The sequence below is a fragment of the Esox lucius genome, chromosome 13, assembly GCF_011004845.1.
Source record: "Esox lucius isolate fEsoLuc1 chromosome 13, fEsoLuc1.pri, whole genome shotgun sequence".
Lineage (NCBI taxonomy): Eukaryota > Metazoa > Chordata > Actinopteri > Esociformes > Esocidae > Esox > Esox lucius.
Genome location: NC_047581.1, coordinates 35,036,035 through 35,063,268, shown reverse-complemented (window position 1 = coordinate 35,063,268; position 27,234 = coordinate 35,036,035). Strand labels below are relative to the sequence as shown.

The 27,234-nt window shown below is 40.4% G+C and overlaps 2 protein-coding genes across 6 annotated transcripts; both read right to left on the bottom strand.

The window, feature by feature from the left end:
• Nucleotides 1-1,098: 1,098 nt before the first annotated feature.
• Nucleotides 1,099-8,642, bottom strand: LOC105027578 (arrestin domain-containing protein 3). 5 transcript variants are annotated; one of them, XR_829306.3, is made up of 11 exons: nucleotides 8,312-8,642; nucleotides 7,905-7,962; nucleotides 7,631-7,778; nucleotides 7,414-7,510; nucleotides 5,629-5,885; nucleotides 4,919-5,099; nucleotides 3,556-4,744; nucleotides 3,240-3,300; nucleotides 2,958-3,105; nucleotides 2,745-2,832; nucleotides 2,210-2,637 (listed from the first exon to the last, which is right to left on the bottom strand). XR_829306.3 is itself a non-coding variant. In XM_010899722.3 (6 exons), exons 1-6 carry the CDS (start codon nucleotides 4,085-4,087, stop codon nucleotides 1,897-1,899), a joined length of 1,203 nt encoding a protein of 400 aa, XP_010898024.2. In that variant the 5' UTR covers nucleotides 4,088-4,925; the 3' UTR covers nucleotides 1,099-1,896. The 5 variants fall into 5 exon arrangements, 2 of the variants coding, with proteins under 2 accessions (XP_010898024.2, XP_010898025.1); XR_829305.3 differs by having other exon boundaries at nucleotides 3,556-5,099; XR_002197701.2 differs by having other exon boundaries at nucleotides 2,210-2,554; nucleotides 3,556-5,099.
• A 6,771-nt stretch (nucleotides 8,643-15,413) lies between these two features.
• Nucleotides 15,414-25,814, bottom strand: LOC105027576 (arrestin domain-containing protein 3-like). The gene is made up of 6 exons (XM_034296337.1): nucleotides 25,668-25,814; nucleotides 23,954-24,014; nucleotides 20,807-20,957; nucleotides 18,727-18,817; nucleotides 18,190-18,443; nucleotides 15,414-15,774 (listed from the first exon to the last, which is right to left on the bottom strand). Exons 3-6 carry the CDS (start codon nucleotides 20,951-20,953, stop codon nucleotides 15,664-15,666), a joined length of 603 nt encoding a protein of 200 aa, XP_034152228.1. The 5' UTR covers nucleotides 20,954-20,957; nucleotides 23,954-24,014; nucleotides 25,668-25,814; the 3' UTR covers nucleotides 15,414-15,663.
• Between the last annotated feature and the right edge of the window lie 1,420 nt (nucleotides 25,815-27,234).

The window sequence follows — 27,234 nt, the reverse complement described above, 5'->3', positions numbered from 1 at the left end:
TTCAGTCGGGCCTGGACATGCGCTGGCTTGAGCAGGGGGACCTTGCGTGCGCTGCAGGATTATAATCCATGACGGCGTATTGTGTTACTAATGGTTTTCTTTGAGACTGTGGTCCCAGCTCTCTTGAGGTCATTGACCAGGTCCTGCCGTGTAGTTCTACAATTTTATCCCTGATGTCCTTACACATCTCTCTGGTCTTGGCCATTGTGGAGATTTTGGAGTCTGTTTGATTGAGTGTGTGGACAGGTGTCTTTTATACAGGAAACGAGTTCAAACAGGTGCAGTTAATACAGGTAATGAGTGGAGAACAGGAGGGCTTCTTAAAGAAAAACTAACAGGTCTGTGAGAGCCGGAATTCTTACTGGTTGGTAGGGGATCAAATACTTATGTCATGCAATAAAATGCAAATTAATTATAAAAAAATCATGATTACAGACCGCTACATGTTTTGTAAGTAGGAAAACCTGCAAAATCGGCAGTGTATCAAATACTTGTTCTCCCCACTGTAGTTAGAGGGCAAGAAAGTTCCAACATTGGGGTACAAGGGCAGAGAAAAGTTATATAATCTGGTTATTGTGGCTGTGCCTCTATTCAGAGAGCAGTATCCACAAAGCATGTTCCTATTCAGAGGTGCTTTAAGGATACATGCACTGACCACTGGCTAGTGCCTTCCCTTGTATAGGGATAATGGACTGTTCACGGTCTCAGGGGGTCACTTGGTCATTTGGTCAAGAGGCAACTTGCCGGCCATTCTCAACTGTTTTTAAATTTGTCCAGAAGGATAACCAGGAACCATTTAACCTCTGGGTTTTCAGCCATTGTGCCTTCAAAAGTGGCTTTAGTAAAGTAGAGAATAGAAATGGAGTGAATAGACACTGAGTTGATTGAGACATTGACTTGCAATCTATTTCGATTGTTTCCACATAGATGTCAGAATAGTGTTATTTACCATGAAAGTCAAAGAACCCTAATTTAGTAGCTTTTCTTTTGGGAATAGGCCTTCACACAACAGCACAAAGTGTGCTGTCTTCCTCTAACCTCATTCAGAGCAGTGAACTGAAAGTTTTTTTAACTTCTGCGCTGCTGCAGAGCCGGTTGGTTTGTTGTCTGATCAAAGTGTCTGAGTTCACACAAACATGGATGAACCACATCACCGCTCATCAATTTGACTGCACGTATAAAAGGTTATTGTTAAAGAATAGCACGTCTACACCTACAAAAGAAATACTTTTCAGTACTACTTAACAAGAAAGGCTCATGGGCGATGGGTTCTTAGGCGGAGCAGACCATTTCATTACACTGTGTACAGCAAGAGCAAAGTCATGTTGGAGACTCTGCTATACCGACAGGGAGAAACCGGTTTCACACCTGTCTGCCTGACCCACGTGATGCTCCTCCTTTTTGGAAGCACTGCCTGGAAACCGTCTGGTGTCACATGGCTATCTGCCATCCCCTGGGTCACAATCACTATGGCGATAGGAGATGACTAACATAGCCTACTGTTCAGTTGGTCGACTGGTCTAGTAATATTTTAAGGGATGTGCAGAGAGTTAGTGACTAATCAGACATTGGTTAAAAAAATATACTAATAAGGTTTTATTTATGGTAGAGATATAATATACAGCAAATATCACTACAAACCGAGGTAGCTTGAATATTTCCATGTATTATTTTACCATTAAAAATGATGCCGTAAAAATCACCATTAATAATTTGACTGTTCTTTGTCTTTCAATACCGGTCAGATCAACAGAGCATAGATGCTCTTGTACCTAGCCAGCAGTAACACTCACGAGTGAATTATTAATCAAGCGGTGTAAATGTTAATGTTGGTCTGGAATAAAAGCATCCACATCCTGTAGGTCCCCAGGACACTCATTATGACCAAATGAGAAGTCATTTTGACCAGCTGTATTCCTGCAGTCGTTCCTCAGCTGCTTTTGATTTGTCCAGAAGGATCACCACGAGCAGATTCACTTCAGGGTCTTTGGCCATTGGAATGTCAAGACTCACCTACAAATACAGAAAGTATGTGAATGTACAATCAGGTGCCCATCTGTTTTGTTACAGCATTGTTTTCACGTAGAAAGTAACTGAATCGTAGAAATTCTTTATTTTTATACTCTACTGTATTATATTATTATACTGTATTGTACTTATTTGAAGAAAACATACTTTTGAAAAAAAAAAGATATATAATATAGAATTGTAATTCTCTCCCCCCCACTACCCTGAATCCTGTGTTCATATTTAGCTGGTGCTGTGCTTTCATTCTCAGTATATCATCCCAATTTCTTGTACACTTGATTCTGCATGGAAACGCAGGGTGTTTAAATGATTTTACTCCTGGATAACCGAGATGAATCTCATCTCAATGTACCTTCAGCATGTACTCTAGGTTTAATATGGAGCAGTCAAGGAAAGAGACAGAGAGTTGTGAAGGGACAGTCAACACTTTGGTGGCAGTCTGTCTTGTAGCAGCCGGAACTGGGTCTCCTATTGCTGTAATGATGTCATGGGTGTAGACTTTCCTCTTATGCTTGGCAAAGAAGCTCTGCTTTTCATATAGAGAGAAGTTGGGTGTTACAGTGCGTGTAGAGTTGTTGTGTATCTCAATCAGGACTTCTATTGCTTCACCTTTTAAGGGGACACAGTGAAATTAACTTAATTCAGTTTAGTTTGCAAACTGTATATTCATATATTTAAATGACCATCCCTGCTGATGATTTTGGTTGTAGACTGACCTGGAAGATACACCATTGTCTCAATATGAATGCCTATTGAGACATTTCCAGTGGCAAGGAATACAACTTTGGAACCATACTGGGGCTCCTATAAACACAAGATAAAGTAGACTGTTCAGATACATCCACTCTTGCAATCCACATTTTAAATGTAAGTAGTACAAAATCAGAGCAAGTTCAACAAACAGAAAATAAATAGAATGAATACTTGACCCTCAATCCAGGAATTATGATATCAGCCTTTGACAGAAAGGGGAATTCTGTCTTGGCTTTGTCTATCAGCCAAAGGGTCCTGATCAACTTGGCCTTCAAACTATAAGTGATTTTGCCACATTTCCCCACATAAGATGATGGCATTTCTCTGAGAGAGAATAAAATAGTAAACCATTATTATCCACAATACATCTGTGAAAATCACCAGGCCTTTTTATATATCAGAGATTACTGAAAACAATCATAATAAACAAACACATACGTGATGGATCAAACACTTACTTAGCTGGGATCTGGAAGGTGAATGGATAAACATGTCTCCCAGGAGTAATGATTTCAGAGCCTGGAAAGGGTCAGGTATGGCCAGACTCAAATCCTTGTCATATAGGTAATGTTTATCATTTTTATTAACTTTAAATCAGGTTCTATATATTAATTCAATAGAAATGAATCTAAAGACACTTCAGTTAGTTGGAGAAATCACGCAACCCAGTAACAGTAAGTAGACCATACTAAATTAAGAAGAAATCAGTCATTTTAAACCCTAACCCTTCTCAACGGTTGCAGAGCAAACACACGCGAGCATACATCAACATACCATCGCCTTTCCCTTCCCGCAGCACCTTTCGTAGACCAAAGTATTTTTTCTTGTCACTGCAGACCACAGTATTTTGCCCATCAAGTTCCATCCACTTCACTTCAGCCTTTCCTTTCACCTTCACACAAAGAGACTGGAGTGTGGTCTCCTTGAGTGCCACCAATGAAATCCTCCCGGTGATGGTATCTCCAGATGAAAAAATGCCTTGTTCATTATTCCTGAGGTAGTCCACTGAGAAGCTTTTAATTGTCATTGTGCATGAGCGGATGAACGTAGCGGCCCCCGGATAAGCGGAAGATGATGATGATGATGTGCATGAGCGGATAAACGTAGCAGCTTCAACTCTAATGTAAGATTCATGGCGCTGTACAATGGTGTGTGTTACCCACTGAGCGTAATAGGAGATAGGACTATGTTTGACAACAAACAAGGAATTTGTTCTGGCTGTTGGTGCAGCAATTAATACAAAAGGAATAAACGAAAAGAAAAACAAATAAGAACAGTGGACTGAGCATAAAATTGTAGTGTGCATTAATAAAAAAATAAAAACAAAGGTATGTGTCAAGTGCAATATTGTGTCCAGTTGAGGGTTGTGTGTGTTGGAAGCGGGCCATAGTCAATTGGGTTACAGGGGCATGTTCATGATGCCTACTTCTGTAGGAAAGAAGCTGTTGTTGTGGTGAGGGGTTTTGGACCTGATAGACCTCAACCGGAGAGCTCTGAACAGTCCATTTACAGGGTGAGAGGGATCAGCCCCAATCTTTGCCGCATGCCTCCGCGTTGACAGATATTGGGCATGAAGGTTCAAAAATTGACAGAATCTAACAGCGTCCTGGAGGTGTGTAGGTCCTGCAGAGACGGCAGATTGCAGCCAATCAACCTCTCTGCAGAGCGTATGATGCAGCCTGCCCTTGTCCTTGGCAGTGGCTGCAGCGTACCAGACGGTGAGGGAGGAGGTCAGGATGGACTCCACGACGGCAGTGTAGAATTGCACCATCATAGTCTTTGGCAGGTTGAACTTTTTCAGGAAGGGAGGAAGCAGGAAGTACATCCCCTGCTGAGCTTTTCTTTGTAAGAGAAGTGATGTTCAGCTTCCTCTTGAAGTCCTGGGCGATGGTGGGAAGGGCAGCTGGGCTTCTCCTGAAGTCCACTATCATCTCCACTGACTGTGAGCATTGTCAAGAGTGATCTTGAGGAAAATGGGTGCCAATCAGTAGGGCAATGCAGTCATGTCTTCATTATGGATAGGCTACAGTAATATTTAGTAAATTATTTTTAGAACTCATGTGCAGATAGCTGCGCAGTTCAAAACTACATTTGCAAGTGACCCATCATTGCTATTGGCCCATGGTCAACCACACACATCTACATCATAAGTGTGTGCTGTTTAAGAGGTTTGCCTCCAGCAGCTTCGCGGCTGGCCCATCCATTTGATGGTTTAGGGTGTAAAGTGGGGGTTGTTGGAGAAGAGCTGGAGTTGCAGGGAGAACAACAATAGGAAGTTTTATCTGAGGGTTTCTGGTCAGGGCAATATCAAGGACAACCTGAAAGAACAGAAAAATTGTAGATATATTAAAACTATAAGGACACATTTTTTGATACTCTTTATTGTTTCCCTTAATCTTGAAATAGACACAAATATTTTTTCCACTTTTAAATGTAGGATTGCTTGAAAGATTTAATATTTTTACTATTTATTTTGTGCAGCTCCGGAAAAAATTAAGAGACTGCACCTTTTTCTTTCCAATCCCAAAAAGTTGAAAAGGAAGGTTTTGAGCGAGGAAAAGAAGGTTTAAAATTAAGAGGCCACTGCAATTTGAACGCTTCTGTTCCTCACTCAAAACTTTTCCTTTTCTGGATAGGTAAGAAGAAGGTGTAGTCTCAATTTCTTCCGGAGCTGTATATAAACATAGTACCAATCAAATGTTTGGACACACCTACTCATTCCAGGGTACTTATTTTTGCTATGTTCCACATTGTAGAATAGTAGTGAAGACATCAAAACCTATCTAATCCTGATCAAATCATCTTCCCAATGCCATATAGTATATACTGTATGTAATTACAAATTACCTTCAGTCTGTACTCCAGTTTAAGTATTTGGCAGTTGAGGATGGTTGGAGGGAGTTCTTCAGGGATGGGGATGAATCTGGTCACAGTTTGTCTGGTGGAAGAAGCAACAGACTCACCTTTTTCTTTGAAAAGGTTTTGGGTGTCGACTCTTCTCTTACCTTGGGCAAAGAAACTCTTCTTTTCATACAGGTAAAAAATAGGCTTAACTGTGCGTGTTGAACTGTTTGTGACATCTGCTGTGACTTTCAAGGCGTCGCCTAAAATGAAGGGGACAAAAAACTAATATGTATAACAAATTTAAGTAACCATGGATGGCACCACCTGGAGAGTGTTCCTGGTCTGTTTATGCATGACACCACCTGGAGAGAGTTCCTGGTCTGTTTATGCATGGCACCACCTGGATAGTGTTCCTGGTCTGTTTATGCATGGCACCACCTGCAGAGTGTTCCTGCTCTGTTTATGCATGCACCACCTGCAGAGTGTTTCTGATCCGTTTAGAGTAGATTTTTTTCCTCATGATTATGATGAGCTTTCTATTTTCATCCACTGTAGAGGTTTAACTTGATCCACCTGATTGATTATCATTGGTGAGCTCACCATTCAATTCTTTCTTTCTTCTTAATGTACCAAAAATGTAAATATTTTGGCACTGGTTTTGTTTTGTCTGATTTTTATGCCACATGATGGCCAGCTTGACTTGCATTGAAACTTACTTGGTCTTCGTGTTGTCAGATACCAGTTTCAGCCAAATGCAAATGCAAAGCCTAGAATCAAAACTAGACATTGACAGATTTCTTACTGTATGTATGCAATAATTATGTTAATAAGAAACAGCTGTAAAGACAATGTTCCAAATTCCTGTGGAAACCCAAAAATGAAGATACTGTGTAAAATATGAATATGAATAATCCCATATGAATGACACAACCTATAAATAAAGCAAACAGCCTAAACCTTCACCTGTATTAATTGTATCATTTCAAATCCAGTGTTATGGCCCTCAAAACCAAAAATATGTTAATGGCTAAATACTTTTGGAGTTCACTGTAGTTTACCAAGCCAACTGTGTTTAGGTAATAAGGCATTGGGATACATAAGACATGGGGATGTACTTCCTGGTGCAGCTGAAAAAGTTCAACCTGCCAAAGACTGTGATTGTGCATTTCTACACTGCTATCATAGAGTCCATCCTGACCTCATCCATCACCGTCTGCAGCCACTGCCAAAGACAAGGGCAGGCTGCAGCACTTCATCCACTGTTCAGAGAGGGTGATTGGCTGCAATCTGCAGTCCCAAAACGCCCTACACATCTCCGGGACGCAGAGGCAAGCAGCAATGATTGGGGCTGATCCCTCTCACCCTGAAAATTGACTATTCAGAGCACTCCTCTCTGGGAGAAGACTGAGGTCTGTCAGGACCAAAACCTCCCACCACAAGAACTGTTTATTTCCTACAGCAGTAGGCCTCAAGATGAACATGCCCCTGGAACCAAATTGACTATAATCCCTCCCCACATTCACACACAACCCTCTACTGGACAAATCTATAACCCCTCCCACATACACACACAACCCTCTACTGGACAAATCTATAACCCCTCCCACATACACACACAACCCTCTACTAGAGGGTTTACCTTATCTAAACTCGATTGCCACTTAAATGCATTACAGCATTGTCCTTGTTTTAATACAGTGTAGGCATCTAGCCCCAATGGATGGCCATCAATCCTGAAGTGAATCCATTTATGCAACTTATATCCATTAGTCAGTGCTGAATTATCACCTTGCTGGTATCCCATCCTCTCAGTGTGAATGTTCATAGTGATGTTTCCAGATGCAAAGAACACAACTTTTTTATTCTTGGTTGCATACTGAGGTTCCTAAAAAGAGACAGAGGTGGTAACATAATACAGGAAGAGATCTCTTGTGCAATGGCTTCTGCTACATGAAGATCAGTGATACCAATAATATGACATTTTAGTCCAAGTTTTGATCTTTACCATTAGTCCAGGAAGAGACATGTCTGCTTTGGAGATGAAGGTGAACATTTTATTGGCTTTCTTGGGAATCTTTATTGATCTACTTAACTTTGCCTGTAATGAGTAGACAATACTGCCTCGCTGGGCTTTGAATGTGCTCGGCATATTTCTAAAAGATGTAAGACAATAATCATTATATGGTAATGACATCATTTTAAAATATGCATTTTTACTGAGATAGTTAAACATCTCATCTCAGTCAAAGTGAGTGTGAGTAAAGAAAAAAAACACCAACCTGTCAGGAATTTGGAATGTGAAAGGAAACACGTGTCTACCTGGACAGATATCACAATCTGAAAGAACAATGTTGGGCTCAATCATTCTTTTCAGTTAAATCAACAGTTTCTCTTTGAAAAATACAAAAGAAGTGTGGTTGCTTCTATGTGAAAATAATGTAACAGATGGAAAAGTAATAGCACAGCCCTGTACAGGTGTCTCAAAATATTAAAACATCTTGAATCAAAGTCAAAATGTATGAGTAACATCAGAATATTCCTTAACCTCTTGTTGACAGAGCACTTAAAAACTTAATATAAATGGTATTGCGCATTATTTATCCTCAGTAATTTATGATGTCACATGATTGTCTCCAATAATTATTCACAATGTGATTTCAAACTGGAGTGAAGTGTTATACATTACCATTGCCTGTTAAGATATTATGTTCTATTTTGAAGTATTTCTCACTGGCATAATAAACCACTGTGTACTTTCCATAATTTTCAGTCCAACGCACAGTAGTTTTTCCTTTGGCCAAAAGAGTAATAGACCTGATTTTGGTTTTTTTTGAGACATCCACAGTGATTTGGCCTGTCAGATGATCCCCATTCGTGAAGGTGTTTTTTGCATTGACCGCATTATAATCAATGGAGAAGCTCTTGATAGTCATTTTTTCTTGAGAAAATACCAAAAGGATTGAGATCCGTTCAACACCAAAAAAAAGAACACCAGCCAAGTAGCTCTTCTCAGTGAGTCTCAAACAACTTGAAATGAATGTCAAGAGAAGCTGCGTACTTACACAGAACTACCTCTCTTAATGTGTGCCCTGTTTTGCTGACAACCTACCAAACTGGATACACTGGTTTTCGTGTAATTAGTACTGATGAAAAACTGCAGTAATATAGGTTTCACTTGACATATTCACCTCATCAGTTAGGTCTATGTCAAAGGACCCTGGGATTATGAGAGCAATATCTAGAGGTACACATTTGTTTTAATTAGAAATATCAAACTAGTTTGATCCTGATCAACACCGTGAGAATTCCCATTCGTGTAACACGGTCTGCCAAATTGAAATGATCGCATGGAAAAGTTCCATGGCACTCGCACACACAATCAGTCCACGCTGCTGTACCAGGCCCATTGTGGACACATCCGTTTCCATTCATTTCTGTCCTACTTCTTTAACCTGTACAAGCTGTCAGCTACACTCACGACGACATCCGCTAAACTCTGGGGTGATCATTTAAAACATGTTGGTTGTTCACACTTGCTAAGCTGGGGGTGAAGTCCATACATTCCTCTCACAGAACTTCCTATTTAGCTAGCTGTACCTGTCCACACTTACCAACCGAAGAAAAGGAAAACAAAAGGAAGAGAATGCACTCAACTTTGATTTCTCTGGCACTGACTTTGCTAACTAACAGCTTTGATTAAGGAAAATGTACTTGATTGTCAGATGATTGTCAGATGTTGGTTTTCTAAACACCTTAAGAGAAACGCACTTATTGTACGTCGCTCTGGATACGAGTGTCTGCTAAATGACTAAAATGTAAATGTATATGAACTTTTGGCACTGTGTAGAAAACTGCTTTTACCCAGTTGGAGTGGAGCCCTCAATGGTGTGGATGGGTAATGACACTATTAAGAACACCAGCCACTGTCCCAAAATACACAGAATTACTTTTACTATTTCTATTAAATGATAGAATATAATTAATATCAATGTAAACATACTGTATGCTGTAATAGTAAAATAATAAAAGTATGTTTTTTATGATATTCACTGAAGAAACTAAACATAAATAAAAACAGTTGGCCAAGTTACCTTTATTCTTTACAAGTTGTTTTATGCACAATAGCAAAATATATTAAAGGAATAATATGGAGCAATCCCTGCACTATTCCTATACACAAAAAAGGATACAGTTAAATGTCACCTGTTAATTACTGTATATTATGCATCAGAGATTTCCAGTTTAATATATTGAAGTATATTTTCTGTATGAATGTAAACCAGAAATACATTAAAGAAATAAATCAAATAAACAATCTGAAGACTAATGCAAAAGGTTTAGCAATATTCATTATAACATAAATCAGCTTGGTGAACAAGAGGTCAAAATACACAAAATTATTCAGAATATCTCAATACAATTGTAACACGAATCCATAACATATACAATTCAAATGAAATACACTATTAAGTGCTTAATGAGAAATAAAACAAAACCAAACATGTAAAACACTATAAAATAAATGAATTACATTGATATCTAGTTTAAATACCATAAAGCCTTAGTGATAATTCTGAGACCATACCGTTCAAGGTTTCAAACTACGAGGGGTCTCCATAACAGTCTTTGAATTTCTTCAGATATCTTCAAATGGTAAACTATGTGTGGAGATACCATTCTCTTGAGACAAAACAGAATATGAAAATCAGGGAGAAAAATCTAAAGCTATTTCAGTTATACCCCAAGCTCCCCCAAAGCTCTAACCATCAAAAGTGTTTACTGGCCATGCTTTCCTCTGTCTGCTTTAAGGTTGACTCATTACGGAGTGAGGTTGATACTGGGACTTGTTGCAGAAGAGCTTGAGTTGCAGCGAGAACAACAATAGGTAGACAGATCTCAGGGTTTTTGATGAAGGCAACAACTTTAACTTATTGTAATGGTTCTGCGAGCGATAGACAGCATACAGGGACAATACATAAAACCCACACACAATTACATCCAACGGGAGCGCACATAAGATAACGGGATATGGTATGTAAGCATACCACGTAGATCCTCAGTATATCTAGATGCCAGAAGATATTCCAGATTTTTAGATGACACTTTGAAGAACATACTGAAGGACTGATGTGGTGATGAGTCTTATTAGTTTGTAAGGGTTAGATGTAGAAGACCTAAGCACAGAAGCATGTTATGTAGGATCCCTGTGGAGGCAGGCAGCAGCCACTTTCTGCATACCAAACAGTGTTTACCCCTGCAGCTGGCAGACCCTGACGCTGATAGAGAAGGTAAGTACAGGTGAGGTCAGACTACGCTTAAAGAGGTACAACTGCTTGATTCAGCCAAACTAAAATGAGCCATCGAGGGGTAGAGTTAGGGGGCATTTCGCCTGTGTTACGTTCCAGGTCATTTTGACTGCAACAGGCCAACGGACGACTTTTCCACAATACATAAAAAAGTTACACTGACCGGAGTGGGGTTAACTGCAAACTCTAATAATCTGTGCCATTTCTTCTTTGCTAATATCTTTGGAATAATTATATAATTGCACTTCTACAATTTGCTATACAATAGATGCAGAGCATTCATATACAGTTAAGTCTGGAAATATTTGGACAATGACAAAATATTCATAACTTTGGTTCTGCGTGCCACCAGGATGGATTTGAAATGAAACAACTGAAAAGCAATTGAAGTGCAGACTTTCAGCTTTAATTCAAGGGGTTGAACAAAAATATCATATGAAATGTTAAGGAATTGCAACCATGTTCATATACAGTCCCCTTATTTAGGGGGCTCAAATGTAATTGGATAAAATAACACAGTCATAAATAGAATGTTCATTTTTAATACATGACTAGAATCCTTTGCAGGCAATGACTGCTTGATGTCTGTAACGCATGGACATCACCAAACGCTGGGTTTCCTCCTTTGTGATGCTTTGCCAGGCCTTTACTGCAGCTGTCTTCAGTTGTTTGTCCGTGGGTCTTTCTGCCTTAGGTTTTGTCTTCAACAAGTGAAATGCATGCTCGATCAGGCTGAAATCAGGTGATTGACTCAGCCATTGCAGAATATTCTACTTCTTTGCCTTAAAAGACTCCTGGGTTGCTTTCGTAGTATCTTTTGGGTCATTGTCCATCTGTAAAGTGAAGCACTGTCCAATCAACTGCTGAATTTGTCTGCATCTGAGCAGACAATATATCCTAATACACTTCAGAATTAATCCGGCTGCTTCTGTCACATCATCAATAAACACTAGTGAAAGTAAAAGAAAATGATATTGATCTTGAGTCCAAAGTTCTATAAAGATTTTTTTATTTTTACATGCGCATGGGATAATCAAAATACGGCCATCTAGTACGACCGCACTCTGAGTAATCAAAGAATCCAGGTACGACAGGCGTCTTTATAGCTTCTTCACTGGCCCCGCCCCCTACTCATATTACTCACACATTAAACACAGAACAGATGCCAGGTCATTCTCTGGTCAAGCTAAGATCTCTTCAACAGATAAACAGGGGACCCAATGTTCTGTTAATTACTCATTTACCCAGGCCACAGCATACTAAATGAAATCACTAATTAAATAAATATAAACTCATAACTGTCAATGTAATATAAAATAATAGTAACATCAAAACATAATATTTTGGTTCAAATTTCTATCACAGTACCATTGGAAGCCATGCATGTCCATGCCATCACACTGCCTCCACCGTGTTTTACAGTTGATGTGGTATGCTTCAGATCATGAGCCATTCCAAGCCTTCTCCATGTTTTTTTCTTCCCATCACACTGGTACAGGTTGATCTTAGTTTCATCTGTCCCAATAATGCTGTTCCAGAACTGGGCTGGCTTTTTTAGATTTTTCTTTTGGCAAAATCTGCTCTTTCTATTCTTGAGGCATATGAATGGTTTGCACCCTATGCTGAAACCTCTGTATTTGCGCTTGTGAAGTCTTCTCTTTATCGTAGGATACTTGGATAATGATATGCCTACCTCCTGGAGAGTGTTCTTCACTTGGCTGAATGTTGTGAAGGGGTTTTTCTTTACCATGGAAAGGATCCTACGGTCATCCACCACTGTTGTCTTCCGTGGACGTCCAGGGCTTTTTGTGTTGCAGAGCTCACTAGTGTGTTCTTTTTTCCTCAGAATGTATCAAACTGTTGATTTGGCCACTCCTAATGTTCCTACTATCTCTCTGATGGATGTTAACAGCCTAAGGATGGCCTGTTTCACTTGCATTGAGAGCTCCTTTGACCGCATGTTGTGGGTTCACAGCAACAGCTTCCAAATGCGAATGCCACACATAGAATCAACTCCAGACCTTTTACCTGCTTAATTGATGAAGAAATAACAAAGGAATAGCCCACACCTGTCCATGAAACAGCTTTTGAATCAAATGTCCAATTACTTTTGGTCCTTTGAAAAAGAGGGGGCTACATATTAAAGAGCTGTAATTCCTAAACCATTCCTCCAACTTGGACGAGAATACCCTCAAATTAAAGCTGTGAGACTGCACTTTAAGCCCATATTGATTATTTAACACTAACTTGAATATATTTTGGCAAACAGACGAAAAAACTAAACTTGGGTCAGTGTCCAAAAAAACAGAACTGGTTATTCTTCCATGTCGATGTTCCAGATGGAGCGTCCCTGGAATTGACTAAATAATCAATGTCTACAAGCTTTGAAATCAAGGCCAACGCCAGACCACATTTTAACCACTTTTGATAGTCAGCAGGAACTCCCCACCCAAAAGAAACAACGACTCACTCATAGATCATACATGTTCGTAACTGTCCATCAAGAACTGACACTTCTATAGTTTTGGGTACATACAAGTCCCTGTAGGATTTTTTTTTTTAAACTCAGTTAAGATGATCAGTTAACTAACACTCCAATCAGACTCAGATGGGCTGTGGCATAATAGATGGCACTGGAAGAGCAGAGGGATAATCAAGCTTAATCCTTACGACTTCGGAGGACTATAATATTGTTGTTCAGACTTTGATACGGCCAACAATATGCAGAGGTGTATGTTTGATTCAAAATGTAAGGGGGGTCAAATGTTTTTTGGCAAATGCCCACGGTTTTGGAATGGAATGGCCAACAAGCTCGTTTAGGTGCGATGGTCGGGTGTCCACATACTTTCGGCCATATGCTATATGTGCACTGGTGGACACATCATCTCATCGATTCTGCTACAACAAAAACAAAAAATGCAGCCTTCAGACATTTCATTTAATATTACTTAGTTAACATATTGTCTGTGATGTGTGCTCTTATTGAAGAGCAACTACACCTCTGTATTTCAATGTGTGTGGCTGATTTAATGTGATCTACAAGTACATTTAGCTTGTACTGTACTTGAATTTCACAAGCTCCACCACAACTCTCTCTACACGGGTCGACTCAACATCCTTCAGGTTCTGGTAATAAAAATTAACATTCAAGGTATGGGCTACACATTATAACATAAATAATTTTGTTAAACATTTCACCACAGCTCCACAGTTGCCCTTTTCTCCCTGGCTGTCTGATCCTGCTGTGACAAGGAACTTGTCAGTCACCATCTGATCCTGCTGAAATGCAGTACAGAATGACATGAACAGCTTGATCTACATTGACGCTTGCAGAACCTGATGGCAATGTTTGATCTATAACTAAGATCCACATTTGGCTGAAATGTCAGATTCAGCTACCTATGACTATGTATAGGGAACTACACATAACGTTAGCCAACTTTTAAGGGACCAACTAAGCTAGCTCGACGTTAGCTAGCTATATCTTCTGTCTCATAGCTAGCTAGCTGTAGCACTCGCTTTGAAACGCACGTATGTCTAACTGAAGTATGTCCTTGGCTGGTGTCATCTCGGTGCTAGCTGTGAGTGTGGTGGACATAATGTAATGGACTATGAAGACTGTTTGCTAGCTAGAGAACAAAACGTTAGTTAGCAAGCTATTTTGCCGGTTTTAGAAAAACACAAACTTTAATAAACCATAGATCACAGTTGTTAGTATCAACGATTGCTTGTACTCTACCACTGTAACCAGACCTATCCAGCAACTATCTCTAAGCAAAGTGCCCGCGTGTGGTCCGAATTACGCAATTGCTTAACGTACTGCCACTGCACCGTTCTCAAGGGTTTGAGCTTTTCGTATAGGAGTTGTGTTGATAAAATGTGGCGGTACAAAATGCCATTTTCAAAAAGTGGTGGGGACATGTCCCAGTCATGTATAATGAAACCCAAGCCCCTGCAATTGTGTAAACCTCTCTAACCTCCATATAATAAACAGTTATAACCTCGTCAAGGTGAGCCTTAATTCGGATCCAGCACCTCAACCTTCAACAATTCCAAACAGTATGTCCATCATGTTCGTCTAATAACTATAGTGTTAGTTTAAACGCAAGCAGAAGAGCGTCAGCTGAATTGTTCTAGTGTAGGCTTTACCAGTCAAACTGATTGATCATATTTCACCGCAAACTATTTTATACTTCGGGTGTATTTAATGTCACATTGAGATTAGCAAATCATTCTTAAATGTATAAGTAATATAGAAACATAGGCCTATTTAAGGATAGAATGACATGAAAATGAGTGAAGAGTGAAAACATGTCTGTACCAAACACAAAAAGTGATTTTCAGCGATGTTCGAGATGCATTCATTTTTATTCTTAGCTGGAACGTAATCAAAATATATTTTACAGACTTTGACATTTCATTTACGGCAATAAATCAACAATAAATGTTTTTACTCATAAAATGCAGAAAGTGTTCATTTATGTCACTTAAACACATTGCTATTCAAACCAAATACTACTAGATTACATTATTAAGTGATAAAGTATTATTAAAGCGTCAACTTATTTGTTGTATTCTCAAGAACAACCCAACATTTCTCCATCCCCATCTCTCAGGTTACCCAAACCGCAGCTTTTATAGGTTGAAAGGCAGGTGTCCCCTTTACCTTCAAATGTTCAAGCAAACTGCTGGCATCGTTGTGTTTGTGTTCCCGAACAAATTAAAACCGAAGTCAGTGCAAGGAGCGCGGTGGGGGCTGCTGTCCACGCATTTGAACAGCCGGGAGGAGGACCAAGGGCAATGTGATTTCTGGGTCTAAAGCGTATGGTACATCAAGGTAGATCTGTGCCATAAACAAGGATATGAATGAAAGGGAAGAGAACGTTACTGGAATGTAATATTTAAGATCATATTTCAAATTAATTCAAATAAAAATACTTCATTCAATTAAAAAGACAATTAAGTGACTTACGAAAATGGATCCACTCAAGTTGTTTTTAAGAATACGTTTCACCCAATCCTCAATGTCGGCTCAGGGTTTCAATTTAGCAAACTTATAGTCATTCGTCAGATCATCTAACCTCTAGGCCGTCCATTAAAATAATATTTCTCATTGACATAATCTGGTTAAACACGGGCTTACCTTGACTAGTCCTTGCTCAAGGTTTTTATCAATGATTTATCAACTCACCTAAATATGGATGATTGTAAAACCAGTCTCAATTAATTTTAAAGTCTCTGGTAATGCCCTTTGTAAACAACAGAACAGAAAATACAGAATCTGCTCTACCTGAGTGTTAAAGCAATAAAGTCCCCAACATTATGTGAATAATCCCAGAAAATGTAAACTTGCTAAGAAAAAATTAAGGGAACACGTTATCATCATAGTATAACACCAAGTATCTGCTCCTTTTTGCGAGGAGGAACAGGAAGAGCACTGCCAGAGCCCTACAAAATGACCACCAGCAGGCTACTGGTGTGCATGTTTCTGACCAAACTGTCAGAAACAGACTGCATGAGGGTGGCATGAGGGCCTGACATCCCCTAGCACCATGCAGCTTGATTGGCATTCGCCAGAGAACACCAAAATTGGCAGGTCCGCCATTGGCACCCCATTCTCTTCACAGATGAGAGCAGGTTCACACTGAACACGTGACAGATGTGAAAGAGTCTGGAGACCCCGTGGTGAATGTTATGCTGCCTGCAACATCATCCAGCATGACTGGTTTGGCGGTGGGTCAGTGATGTTCTGGAGAGGCATCTCCTTGGAGGGTCACACAGACCTCCAAGTGCTAGCCAACGGTACCCTGACTTCTGTTAGGTACCGGGATGAAAACCTCAGACACATCGCCAGACTTTACGCTGGTGCAGTGGGCCCTGGGTTCCTCCTGGTGTAGGACAATACCCGGCCTTATGTGGCCAGAGTGTAATACCCTCACATTCCCCAGACCTGAATCCAATTGAGAACCTCTGGGACATTATGTATCAATGCATTCGACGCCGCCAGGTAGCGCCACATATGGTCCAGGAGCTCACTGATGCCCTGATCCAGGTCTGGGAGGAGATCCCTCAGGACACCATCAGCCATCTCATCAGGAGCATGCCCAGACGTTGTTGGGAGTGCATACAGGCACGTGGGGGCCATACACACTACTGAGTCACACTATGAGTTGCCGTGATGAAACTCACGCAAGTTGGAACAGCTGTTTTTTTTGGTTTCCATTGACCGTTGTTACATCATTTTGTTCTCAACAAATGACACAATGCATAATAAAGATTTTGATCTTGAATATATTTCCTTCATCGAGACCCAATTTGTGATTTAAGTGTTTTTTGAATAGTGTGTTTCTTTTTGTATTAACAGCTAGGTTTCCATCCAAGTTTTTCATGCAAGTCATTCTACCACAGAAATAGAATTTCTGCATTTTAAATCATTGGTGTTTCCACCATATAGATTTGTTCTGGATAAAATAAGCAGATCTTTTGTTTACTAGTACTGAATCTTTTTTTAAATGTGATATGTTTCCATAGCCAAAACATTAACTGTTAAACATTTTATTTTGCATGCTCTGGTCTTGCCACCTCAGCTCTAGCCAACCATTTGCAAATAACATACAGAAGGACAATCAACCTCCTCACTGTGCACTTTCACTGCCCTTTCATCAAGTTCATCATAACTTAAATAATCCGTAGCTGCGTTAAGTTGGTTATAGCTTTTCATAATTAAGACAGAAAGTAAGGGATTGGCTGCCTGGATGGTTAGAGCTACATGTCCTGAGGAGACAATACACCAGGGTTAGTGATTGTTCCTACACTGAACCCTAACATATTCCTAAACCATAACCACAATCATTACCTTAACCGTTTTAAATTGCTAATTAAAATGTTGGGGACTTCAGAGTTAAGGCCCTATCACATAATGTCTGCCTTTGGGGTAGACCTGCCTCCAGAACCATAATCGTAACGATAAACACTAACTTAGCCAAATAAATGACATGCTTTCCCGTGGCGCAGTGGAAGGACCACAGAAATCATTGTGCGACACCAAATCCATTTTCATTTGATTAATATTATAGACTTCTCCACCATGTTTATTTACAAAATCAGTTTTAGACACAAAAAGATCCCATCTAATGACATGAATACAATTTGACCAACACATCCTGTTTCCAAACAAATTATCTGTAAACACGGTACAATTTTGGACACACTTTTGAACAACTGACTCAAACACACATACCAACACACAGATACACACCTTCAGCTTGTACTCGCAGTGGAGGTTTCTGCATTTGATGGATGGGGAAATGTTCTGCGGGATTTTAATGAGTTTAGTGACGGTTTGTCGTTTAGATGGAGGGATGCGCTCGCCCAGATCTTTCAGGATATTTTTAATGGACTCCTTCATCCGGCCCCTGGCAAAGAAACTCTGCTTCTGGTACAGTGTATACTTGGGCTTTACCACACAAGATGATCTATTCTCAATGGACGCCACAACCTTTATTTCTTCTCCTGCAAAAGGGGTAGTGGGGTCACCGTTTTTGAATACCTTTTGTAGCTGTGACTTGCATTGATGATACTCAGCGTTGCATGCTCAACCATGTAGTGCTTAAAACCTTACATCAACTATACAAATTATATTATCTGTCTGTATTGTTTCTGTAGGCATGGTCTGACAAGGCAAAATCATAAAAGTATGCAATTCCTATTTATGCAAATTAGCATGTATTTTTGCCTCATCAGCAATGGGCAGTGAGTTGGGCCTTACACCTGTTAGTCATGATGGTATTCTTACCTAAGTAGAAGCCCTGTCGCTCGATATGAACAGTCATTCCCACTTTTCCTGAGAAAAACATCTTCTTTTCTGTGGCCCCACGCTGAGGTATCTGAAATGGAAGACAGAAACATTTGCTACAGGCAGCATCTACAGGTAGTTTTTGATTATAGGCAAATACATGTTTCTAAATTGCTTGAGTGCCTCTCTTAAAGTAGAATTTACATTTACAAAACAATAAACAAGCAAGCCTGAACTAAAACACTGTTGGCCAAATGTACACATTTTAGTTACTAAATGCATTAAGACTCTCAAAACATAAACTATATGACTCGTGGGCTATTTACAGCACTGGAAAAAATAAGAGACCACTGCACCTTTTTTCTTTCTTTTCCAAAAAAGTCGAAAAGGAAGGTTTTGAGTGAGGAACATAAAGGTTAAAATTAAGAGAAATTGAATGCTTCTGTTCCTCAAGAGCAAGAACATCCAGAAACCTTTTTTTTATTACCCTTTTCTATTTTCTCCAAATTTAATGACGCTGTATATACAGAGAATAAAAGTAAAATACCAAAATGTAACTAATCACTGCCACAACAAGGCATTGTCAGGACTGTATTTTATATGTACTGTACTGTTTAAAGTATAGTAATACTGGAATACAGTGTCCTATAGCATTGTAACTTACCTATTGTCATTCCTGATTATTCTTACTGTTGATGCCACAGTTGGTCTACTGACACTGGGCTGGGACCCCAGCCCATCCTCTCATAAAAAGGCGATGATTGATAACATGGTCAATAATTGCGACAAGATTTATCTAAATACTGATCTCGTTGTATTCCCCTTTGAGGTACAAATCCAGCACCATGCACTAAACTCCACTCACATTATGGCCCTCCACCTTCGTCCTTGCCCTCTGCCTCTCACTTGGTCCATTTTTGTGTATGAATAAGGACTGTTTGCTGACTGAACAACTGTGCAAAATGTTAAGTAAACGTGCAGAGCTTCACATTCAAGTGAGTAGTGTGCATCAACATTGTCAAAATGTTTTAATTTTGGTAGACATTTACTTTGGTCGAGAGTTGTTTAGTACAGTATAAATAATAAATAATACTGTTGTGCTCTATAGATTATGTTGGATGGAGATCAACTGGGCCCAAGTTTATTTACAAGTGTTTTAAACAGGAAAAATGCAATTATTATGTCGAGGAATCTACCTACAGTTAGGAAGACCGGAAGGAAACTACACACAGTTAGGAAGACCGGGAGGAAACTACACACAGTTAGGAAGACAGGGAGGAAACTACCTACAGTTAGGAAGACCGGGAGGAAACTACACACAGTTAGGAAGACCGGGAGGAAACTACACACAGTTAGGAAGACAGGGAGGAAACTACTTACAGTTAGGAAGACCGGGAGGAAACTACACACAGTTAGGAAGACTGGGAGGAAACTACACACAGTTAGGAAGACCGGGAGGAAACTACACACAGTTAGGGAGACTGGGAGGAAACTACACACAGTTAGGAAGACCGGGAGGAAACTACCTACAGTTAGGGAGACCGGGAGGAAACTACACACAGTTAGGAAGACAGGGAGGAAACTACCTACAGTTAGGAAGACCGGGAGGAAACTACCTACAGTTAGGAAGACAGGGAGGAAACTACCTACAGTTAGGAAGACAGGGAGGAAACTACCTACAGTTAGGAAGACAGGGAGGAAACTACCTACAGTTAGGAAGACCGGGAGGAAACTACATACAGTTAGGAAGACAGGGAGGAAACTAACTACAGTTAGGAAGACAGGGAGGAAACTACCTACAGTTAGGTTGACCGGGAGGAAACTAAATACAGTTAGGTTGACCGGGAGGAATCTACACACAGTTAGGAAGACCGGGAGGAAACTACCTACAGTTAGGAAGACAGGGGGAAACTACTTACAGTAGTAAGGACTAGATGAAGACTACAGGAAGCCATTCAAACTGGAGCACCTTTTACAGTATTGGTGCCGTAAATCTAACTGATTGGACTATATTACACTGCCCTCCATAGCCAGTGGTAGTAACAGTGTCAATGGGATGTGGGTGGGTGTGTTTTCATACCATCAGGCGAGGGTTTTTATTCAGGTTGACTTTGGAGATAAAGGGAAATTCAATCAAGGCTTTTCTGTTCCTCCTCCTTGATCTGCTCAACGTGGCCTCTAAAGTATAGCAGATTTTACCGAAGTCACCTTTAAAGGACGTTGGCATTGCTCTGTGGAGGAGATACAACATTATTATATTGTTAGTTTTTTTCAGAAAATTTAGGTTAAGGTACAAAACTCCAATGAAGTAATCAGACCGAGAAAGAAGAGCAGATACAGTATGTTGGAAACTCATCTTCATTCAACTTTACTGATAGTAATACATAACACATTGCCTTTCTTAGCAAAGTCCTGGGTGGAATTAGGGTTAACTGCCTTGCTCAAGGACAGAATGAGATTCTTTAACTTGCCAGCTTGATAATTTGATTCAGGCTTTCAAATAGAGTTACTGATCAAATGCTCAAACTGCTAGATATGACTGTGTTTATACCTACAGTCAGGAAGACAGTTCCAAGTTAATATTTTGCCTTTAAGGGCCACCTGTTTAAATGTAGACGCAATTCTCTTTCTACACTTAGTGTATCATTAGAAATGCTGAAACACAATCAATTAAAAATAGGCAATTGACATACACTAAAAAATATCAACACAACAATGAAAAAGTGTTGGTCCCATGTTTCGTGAGCTGAAGAAAACAAGAAACCAGGCAAACCTAGCTCAGCTGGCCTGCGATTAGAGGGAAGGAATGTTGTGCCCTGGCTGGATTCGATCCATGGTGTCCTGTGTGACAGGCTGTGTCATCAACCACTACTCTATTTAAACAGCAGGTGTTGTTTAGTGTGTAGTGATGTGTAGTGATGTGGTGTCTGTTTACTTGCATTGTCTAACCAATTAGTCGAAACGGTTCTCGAAACTAGTTCCCTACATTACTTAACATCCAAACCGACAACAGGTATATCAGGGTTGCTAAACTACATCCAACATGTTCAATTAGAAAGAAATTACTGTAGATGGCTTGCTAATAGTACCTATAATGAAAACAATGACTCCAAACATACCGTGGCTGATTTTATTCTTGCGAATAGCTAAACACAACGCTACGCTACGGAAATTGAAAAACGAGAGCAATATGAACATATCCTAACGCGTTTGCTCTGTGGCAAGGATCAAACACCGGTCGCCTGTGTGGCAGTCCGCATCTCTGACCAATACGCTATTTATTCAGTCAGTCTCAGTCAGTGACATTCGCTCTTCTTGGCTCTGTTGATGCGGTCCGGCAAAAACATTCTCTAAAATGTTCCATATGCACAAGGGTTTTTTTCCTCCAAAATGCTTAGCAAAAATTAGTTTGAATCTCTTTTAGTTAGTGATATTATGGATGAGACCAAAGCTCCCCAAGCGTGTATCGAGTACCTAGGGCAGGGGTGTAGACACTCAGCCCTCCGTGGAACTGTTTGGACACCCCTGGTCTAGGGCAATTTCCAGCGAAACCTCGTGCCGAGGCTTGTGTCGTGTCCAGAGAATGACGTCATCGATGACAAACGAAGCCTGGATTTCTTTAGCACCACATGACCAGCTGGTTGAGCGTTTCGGTTGTAGTAGTACGTTCTCAATTCGCGCTGTTTTGATCAATCAATCAATCAATCAATCAATCAAAATGTATTTATAAAGCGCTTTTTACAACAGCAGTTGTCACAAAGTGCTTTACAGAGACACCCGGCCTTAAACCCCAAGGAGCAAACAACAGTAGTGTTGAAATTCAGTGGCTAGGAAAAACTCCCTAAGAAGGTCGAATTTTAGGAAGAAACCTAGAGAGGACCCAGGCTCAGAGGGGTGACCAGTCCTCTTCTGGCTGTGCCGGGTGAGATATTAAGAGTCCAATTGGAATAATAAATAAATTTCTCTTGGCTAAATCCAGAGTATATTTGATTTTAGACTAGGTCAGAAGTATGACCAGGTGGACAAGGACAGGAACAGCAACGGTGCTACGCTACGCAACAACATAAATATGCGAGATCGGGTTCTCACCAGCATGAAAATGATTGACAGCCCACACAGACTGTGCGTAGAAGATTATTTGAGACTGAAACACATCTGAACAAGTGTCACACCAAGTGCATTTCGGATTCATATGATGGAGAGACAAAGCAATGTAGTGTGCTGACATTTTAATAACGTATGTGAGAAATATGTTGTCCGGGCGGGGGCGTAGGCTAGCAGACCGAAACTGGTCATAGCGCGTGCATTTTGATTAGTCACTACCTTAGTAACAGGCGTGGAGACATCGAAATCTCAAAAATCTAAAAGTGCATGGTACCAAATTGGCTACACAGTTGACAGCTTTTCAGTCTGAAATATTCAGAGTGGTCAGACTTCAAAAGGTTTAGAAACACCATGGTGAAGGCTAATACATTAATGTTTCTGCGACAAATGCCCCGTGATGTATAACAATTTGGATGCTCTCAACTATTTATACCGGCGTATAGCGTATAGTGTCCCTAGCGTATAGTGTTAAACGAGGCCTTGAGTAATTAATATTTTTTCTAATTTGAAAGCCTCATTGTTTCAAAGAGGCCTCTTTTAATATCACTACTGTTAGTGAGCACTCCTCGTTTGCCTAGTTAATCCTTCCAACTGACAGGTTGTTTAAACTGGAAACTGATTAAACAGCGTGATCATTTTACAGGTTCACCTTGTGCTGGGGACAATAAAACTTTTGCAGTTTTGTCACAGCACAATGCAAAAGATTTCTCAACTATTGTGGGGGTGTCCAATTGCCATGCTGACTGCAGATATGCCATCCAAATATGTAGCCAGTGAATTCCCTACCAAAGGCCACCTCCACAGTTGTTGTAGATATGTAAGTACCTTAAGCAGGCTTCAGAACCTCAGACCACGTGTAACCTTGTCAGCTCAGGACCTCCACATCTGATTGAAATGTGGGTTTGTAACCAAATTATTTCTGCACAAACTTTTAGAAACCACCTCTGAGAAGCTTGAACTGAATGCCATTTGACACTGTCACAAACTTGAGTGAACAACTGTCCTGGTTTCAATTGTACCAGGCAATAACTCAAATTAAAAAAATTGTTGCATGCTTCCTTTATTTTTTTGCTTTTTATGTATATAATCCATAACATTTTCAGGTGTGATTGGGGGCACTTACTTGAGAGGGATCCGAAAGGTGAATGAGTAAATGTGCTTTCCTGGAGCTACAACATTACACCCTAAAAAACAATAATAACAAGACCATTTAAGTTAAAAGACTGAAACCAAGTAGTCAAGTTACATGTGAAATAGTGCAACTTTAATATTTAATCAACTACACTGCTCAAAAAAATCAAGGGAACTTGTTATCACCACAGTATAACACCAAGTCAATTAAACTTTAGGTAGATCAGTCTGTCCAGTTAGGAAGCATAAGCAATTGTGAATTTATGTCACCAGTTTTGGTGCAAAAGAAAGTGACAACAGGTGCACTGGAGAGGCAACAGCAAGGCAACCCCCAAAATGTGAATGGTTTTTCAGGTGGTGGACACAGACAATTGCTCTCTCCTTATCCTTCCTGACTGATTCTTCTCTTCTCTAGTTTTGCTAGTGTCCTTGTCACTACAGGTAGCATGAAGCGAAACCTGCAGCCCATTCAGGTTGCCCAGGTAGTCCAGCTCCTCCAGAATGGCGCATCCAAACATGCCATCGCAAGAAGGTTTGCTGCATCTCCCTGTACAGTCTCAAGAGTTAGATACCAGGGAGGAGATACCAGGAGACGGGCCGTTACACGAGGAGAGCTGGACAGGGCCGTAGAAGGGCATCAACCCAGCAGCAGGACCGGTATCTGCTTCTTTGTCAGTGATGGTCTGGGGAGACATATCCTTGGAGGGTGGCACAGACCTCTGGCTGCTTTTAGTTACTGGGCTGAAATCTTCAGACCCATCGCCAGATCTTAAACTGGTGCAGTGGGCCCTGGGTTCATCCTGGAGTAGAACAATACCTGGCCTCATGTGGCCAAAGTGTGCAGGCAGTTCCTAGATGACAAAGGAATTGATATCATCTACTGCCCCTCACGTTCCTCAGACCTGAATCCAATTGAGAACCCCTGGGACGTTATGTATCCTTGTGTCCGACACTGGCAAGTAGCGCCACAGACTGCCCAGGAGCTCACAGATGGCAAAACATAATTCAAACTTACCTCTCGCTTAAACGTCGTTCACGAAAGTTGATTCTACGGAGAAACATAGTTGCAGACGGGCCGCGGTAAGCCACGACTGAACCACGAGAACAAAATATCTGCCAACGCTGCGTACATGCGGGGGTGTACATACGATAGCCATCCCCGCTGATTTTGCATTGGTTACCATAATAACAATGCTCTGGCAAAGCTATGTTTGGTGTGTCATCAAAATTAAATAAAAAAAAATAATTTAGTTGTCTAGGTAGGCAAATTATTTGCAATTCTCATCTGTGTGCAATATTTTTATTGATTTAATTTGGTCCTTGTCGGCCTACAGAAAGCAAAGTTTGATTGTATAATTCCGGGAAATCCGAAAAGCAATAATTTGTTTTTCCTTTTATGATTGGTTGACAAGATGAACACTTCATTGGTCGAAATGGACGTCTGGCGCTCAAGAGTTCCTAAATGTTTAACTATTGGTGCCTCGAGCCGCGAGCAAGTGTGCACAGAAAGCGGCACCGCTTACGGGATCGAGCACCTAGCACCGCACTACTTGCGTTTTGCCGCTCATCGCCCTACTCCAATTGAAAGTCTGTGAGACCTTCACCGCCACCGCGGCCCGTGTGCAGGTGCCTTTAGCTTACCCAGCGTAACTTAGAATAGTTTGCTTTGTAACAAATAAAATATCTGAAAGTGTTTCATACATTACCTTTTGGTTTTTGAATGATAAATAGTACATCTCGTAAGAACTTGATCTTGGAATGGCATCTCACTAGGCGTAGGTCTCCGGAATTCGTAAAACGCCCTCCAGGAAATAAGACCTCAGACTTGCCCTTCAATTTTATGGTAAGATAATCTATTTTGCAATGATTTGCAACCTCCAGTGTTACCATACCCGATATGATATCGCCGCTGGAAAAGGTTTTACCTACACCAAAACCATTGTAGGTTACCAAAAATTTCTTTATGGTAGACAACATCTCCTAACGAGAAAGTAAACAAATTGAGTGAACATATAGAAGCAAAGGTATCTTGCCGTTAATTAAATTAAATACAGAATGGTCGTGGCACAGTTTTTGCCCTACATGTTTCCTGAAAGCGTTCTTCTTGAACTAACTTTAAATTATGTACGGTAAAGTTGCAAGACCTGCGTGAAGTTGGACCTTCACCCAACGCAAAAATTCGGCAAAAAGGCTTATTTGTTTGTGCTCCGTTTGTGCAGTTAAAAGTTTAATTTGTGCTGCTGCAGTGTTATATATGTTTGACATAACATTTTAGGTGATGACATCACCAGCCCCCAACACGCTCTACAATCAGAACAGCCTCAATCGTTTGTGCTCCATTTGTGGTGTTAATATTTTTCATTTTGTCTGCTATCATTTTGTAAATATAAAATAATTATAGGTCATTCTGAGGTCTCTCAGCCCCGCAACTTGCTCCACATTCACTCAAAATAGGCCCAATCGTTTGTGCTCCATTTGTGCGGGTTAAAGTTTTGTTTGTGTTGCTGTCATATTTTAGATATTAAAGAATAATTTTTAGGTATTTTATTGGGTGATCGTGTGTTGTGAGTGCACCTTTAAACATTTTGAAGTTTTTTCTCTATAACTAGAGAAACAGCTCGGATTCCCCTTCCCTTTTTTCAGGGATTGTTTTGCCATGTTAAGAGTTACTTCTATCATTGTCAATTACCTTCAGTCTGTACTCCAGTTGGAGTATTTGGCAGTTGAGGATGGTTGGAGTGAGTTCTGCAGGGATGGGGATGAATCTGGTCTCAGTTTTTCTGGTGATAGAGGAAACAGCCTTTTTCTTTCACAAGGTTACCTATGTTAAGTCTTCTCTCACCTTGGGCAAAGAAGCCATTTTCTTAGAAAATGGGCTAGACTGTGTGTGTTGAGCTATTGATTTCTGCCGTGTACAATATTTCTGTATACACTCAGTTGTCAGGTGGTTAGATATGTCAGTTTAATATTGGGTTGGGTCATCTACTGCCTTCAGGACAGGCATTCTCCAAGGTGTTTCACATGGATGTTGTTCTGTGCTTACATGAAAGCATAATGTGGTGGAGGCAGACTGGACAGCACAAGAACAATGTTCTGAACAGCCCGTTCTATCTCGTCCCAAACATGCTGTACTGGGTTAAGTTCTGGGGAATGCACAGGCCACTCAACTGAACCAGGATGGCAGACCAGGCAAGGTTTTTCCAGTCCTCAGCTGTCTACCATTGTCACACTATTCTATATCCTTGTCATTGTATTACTACATTGTAGGTAAAT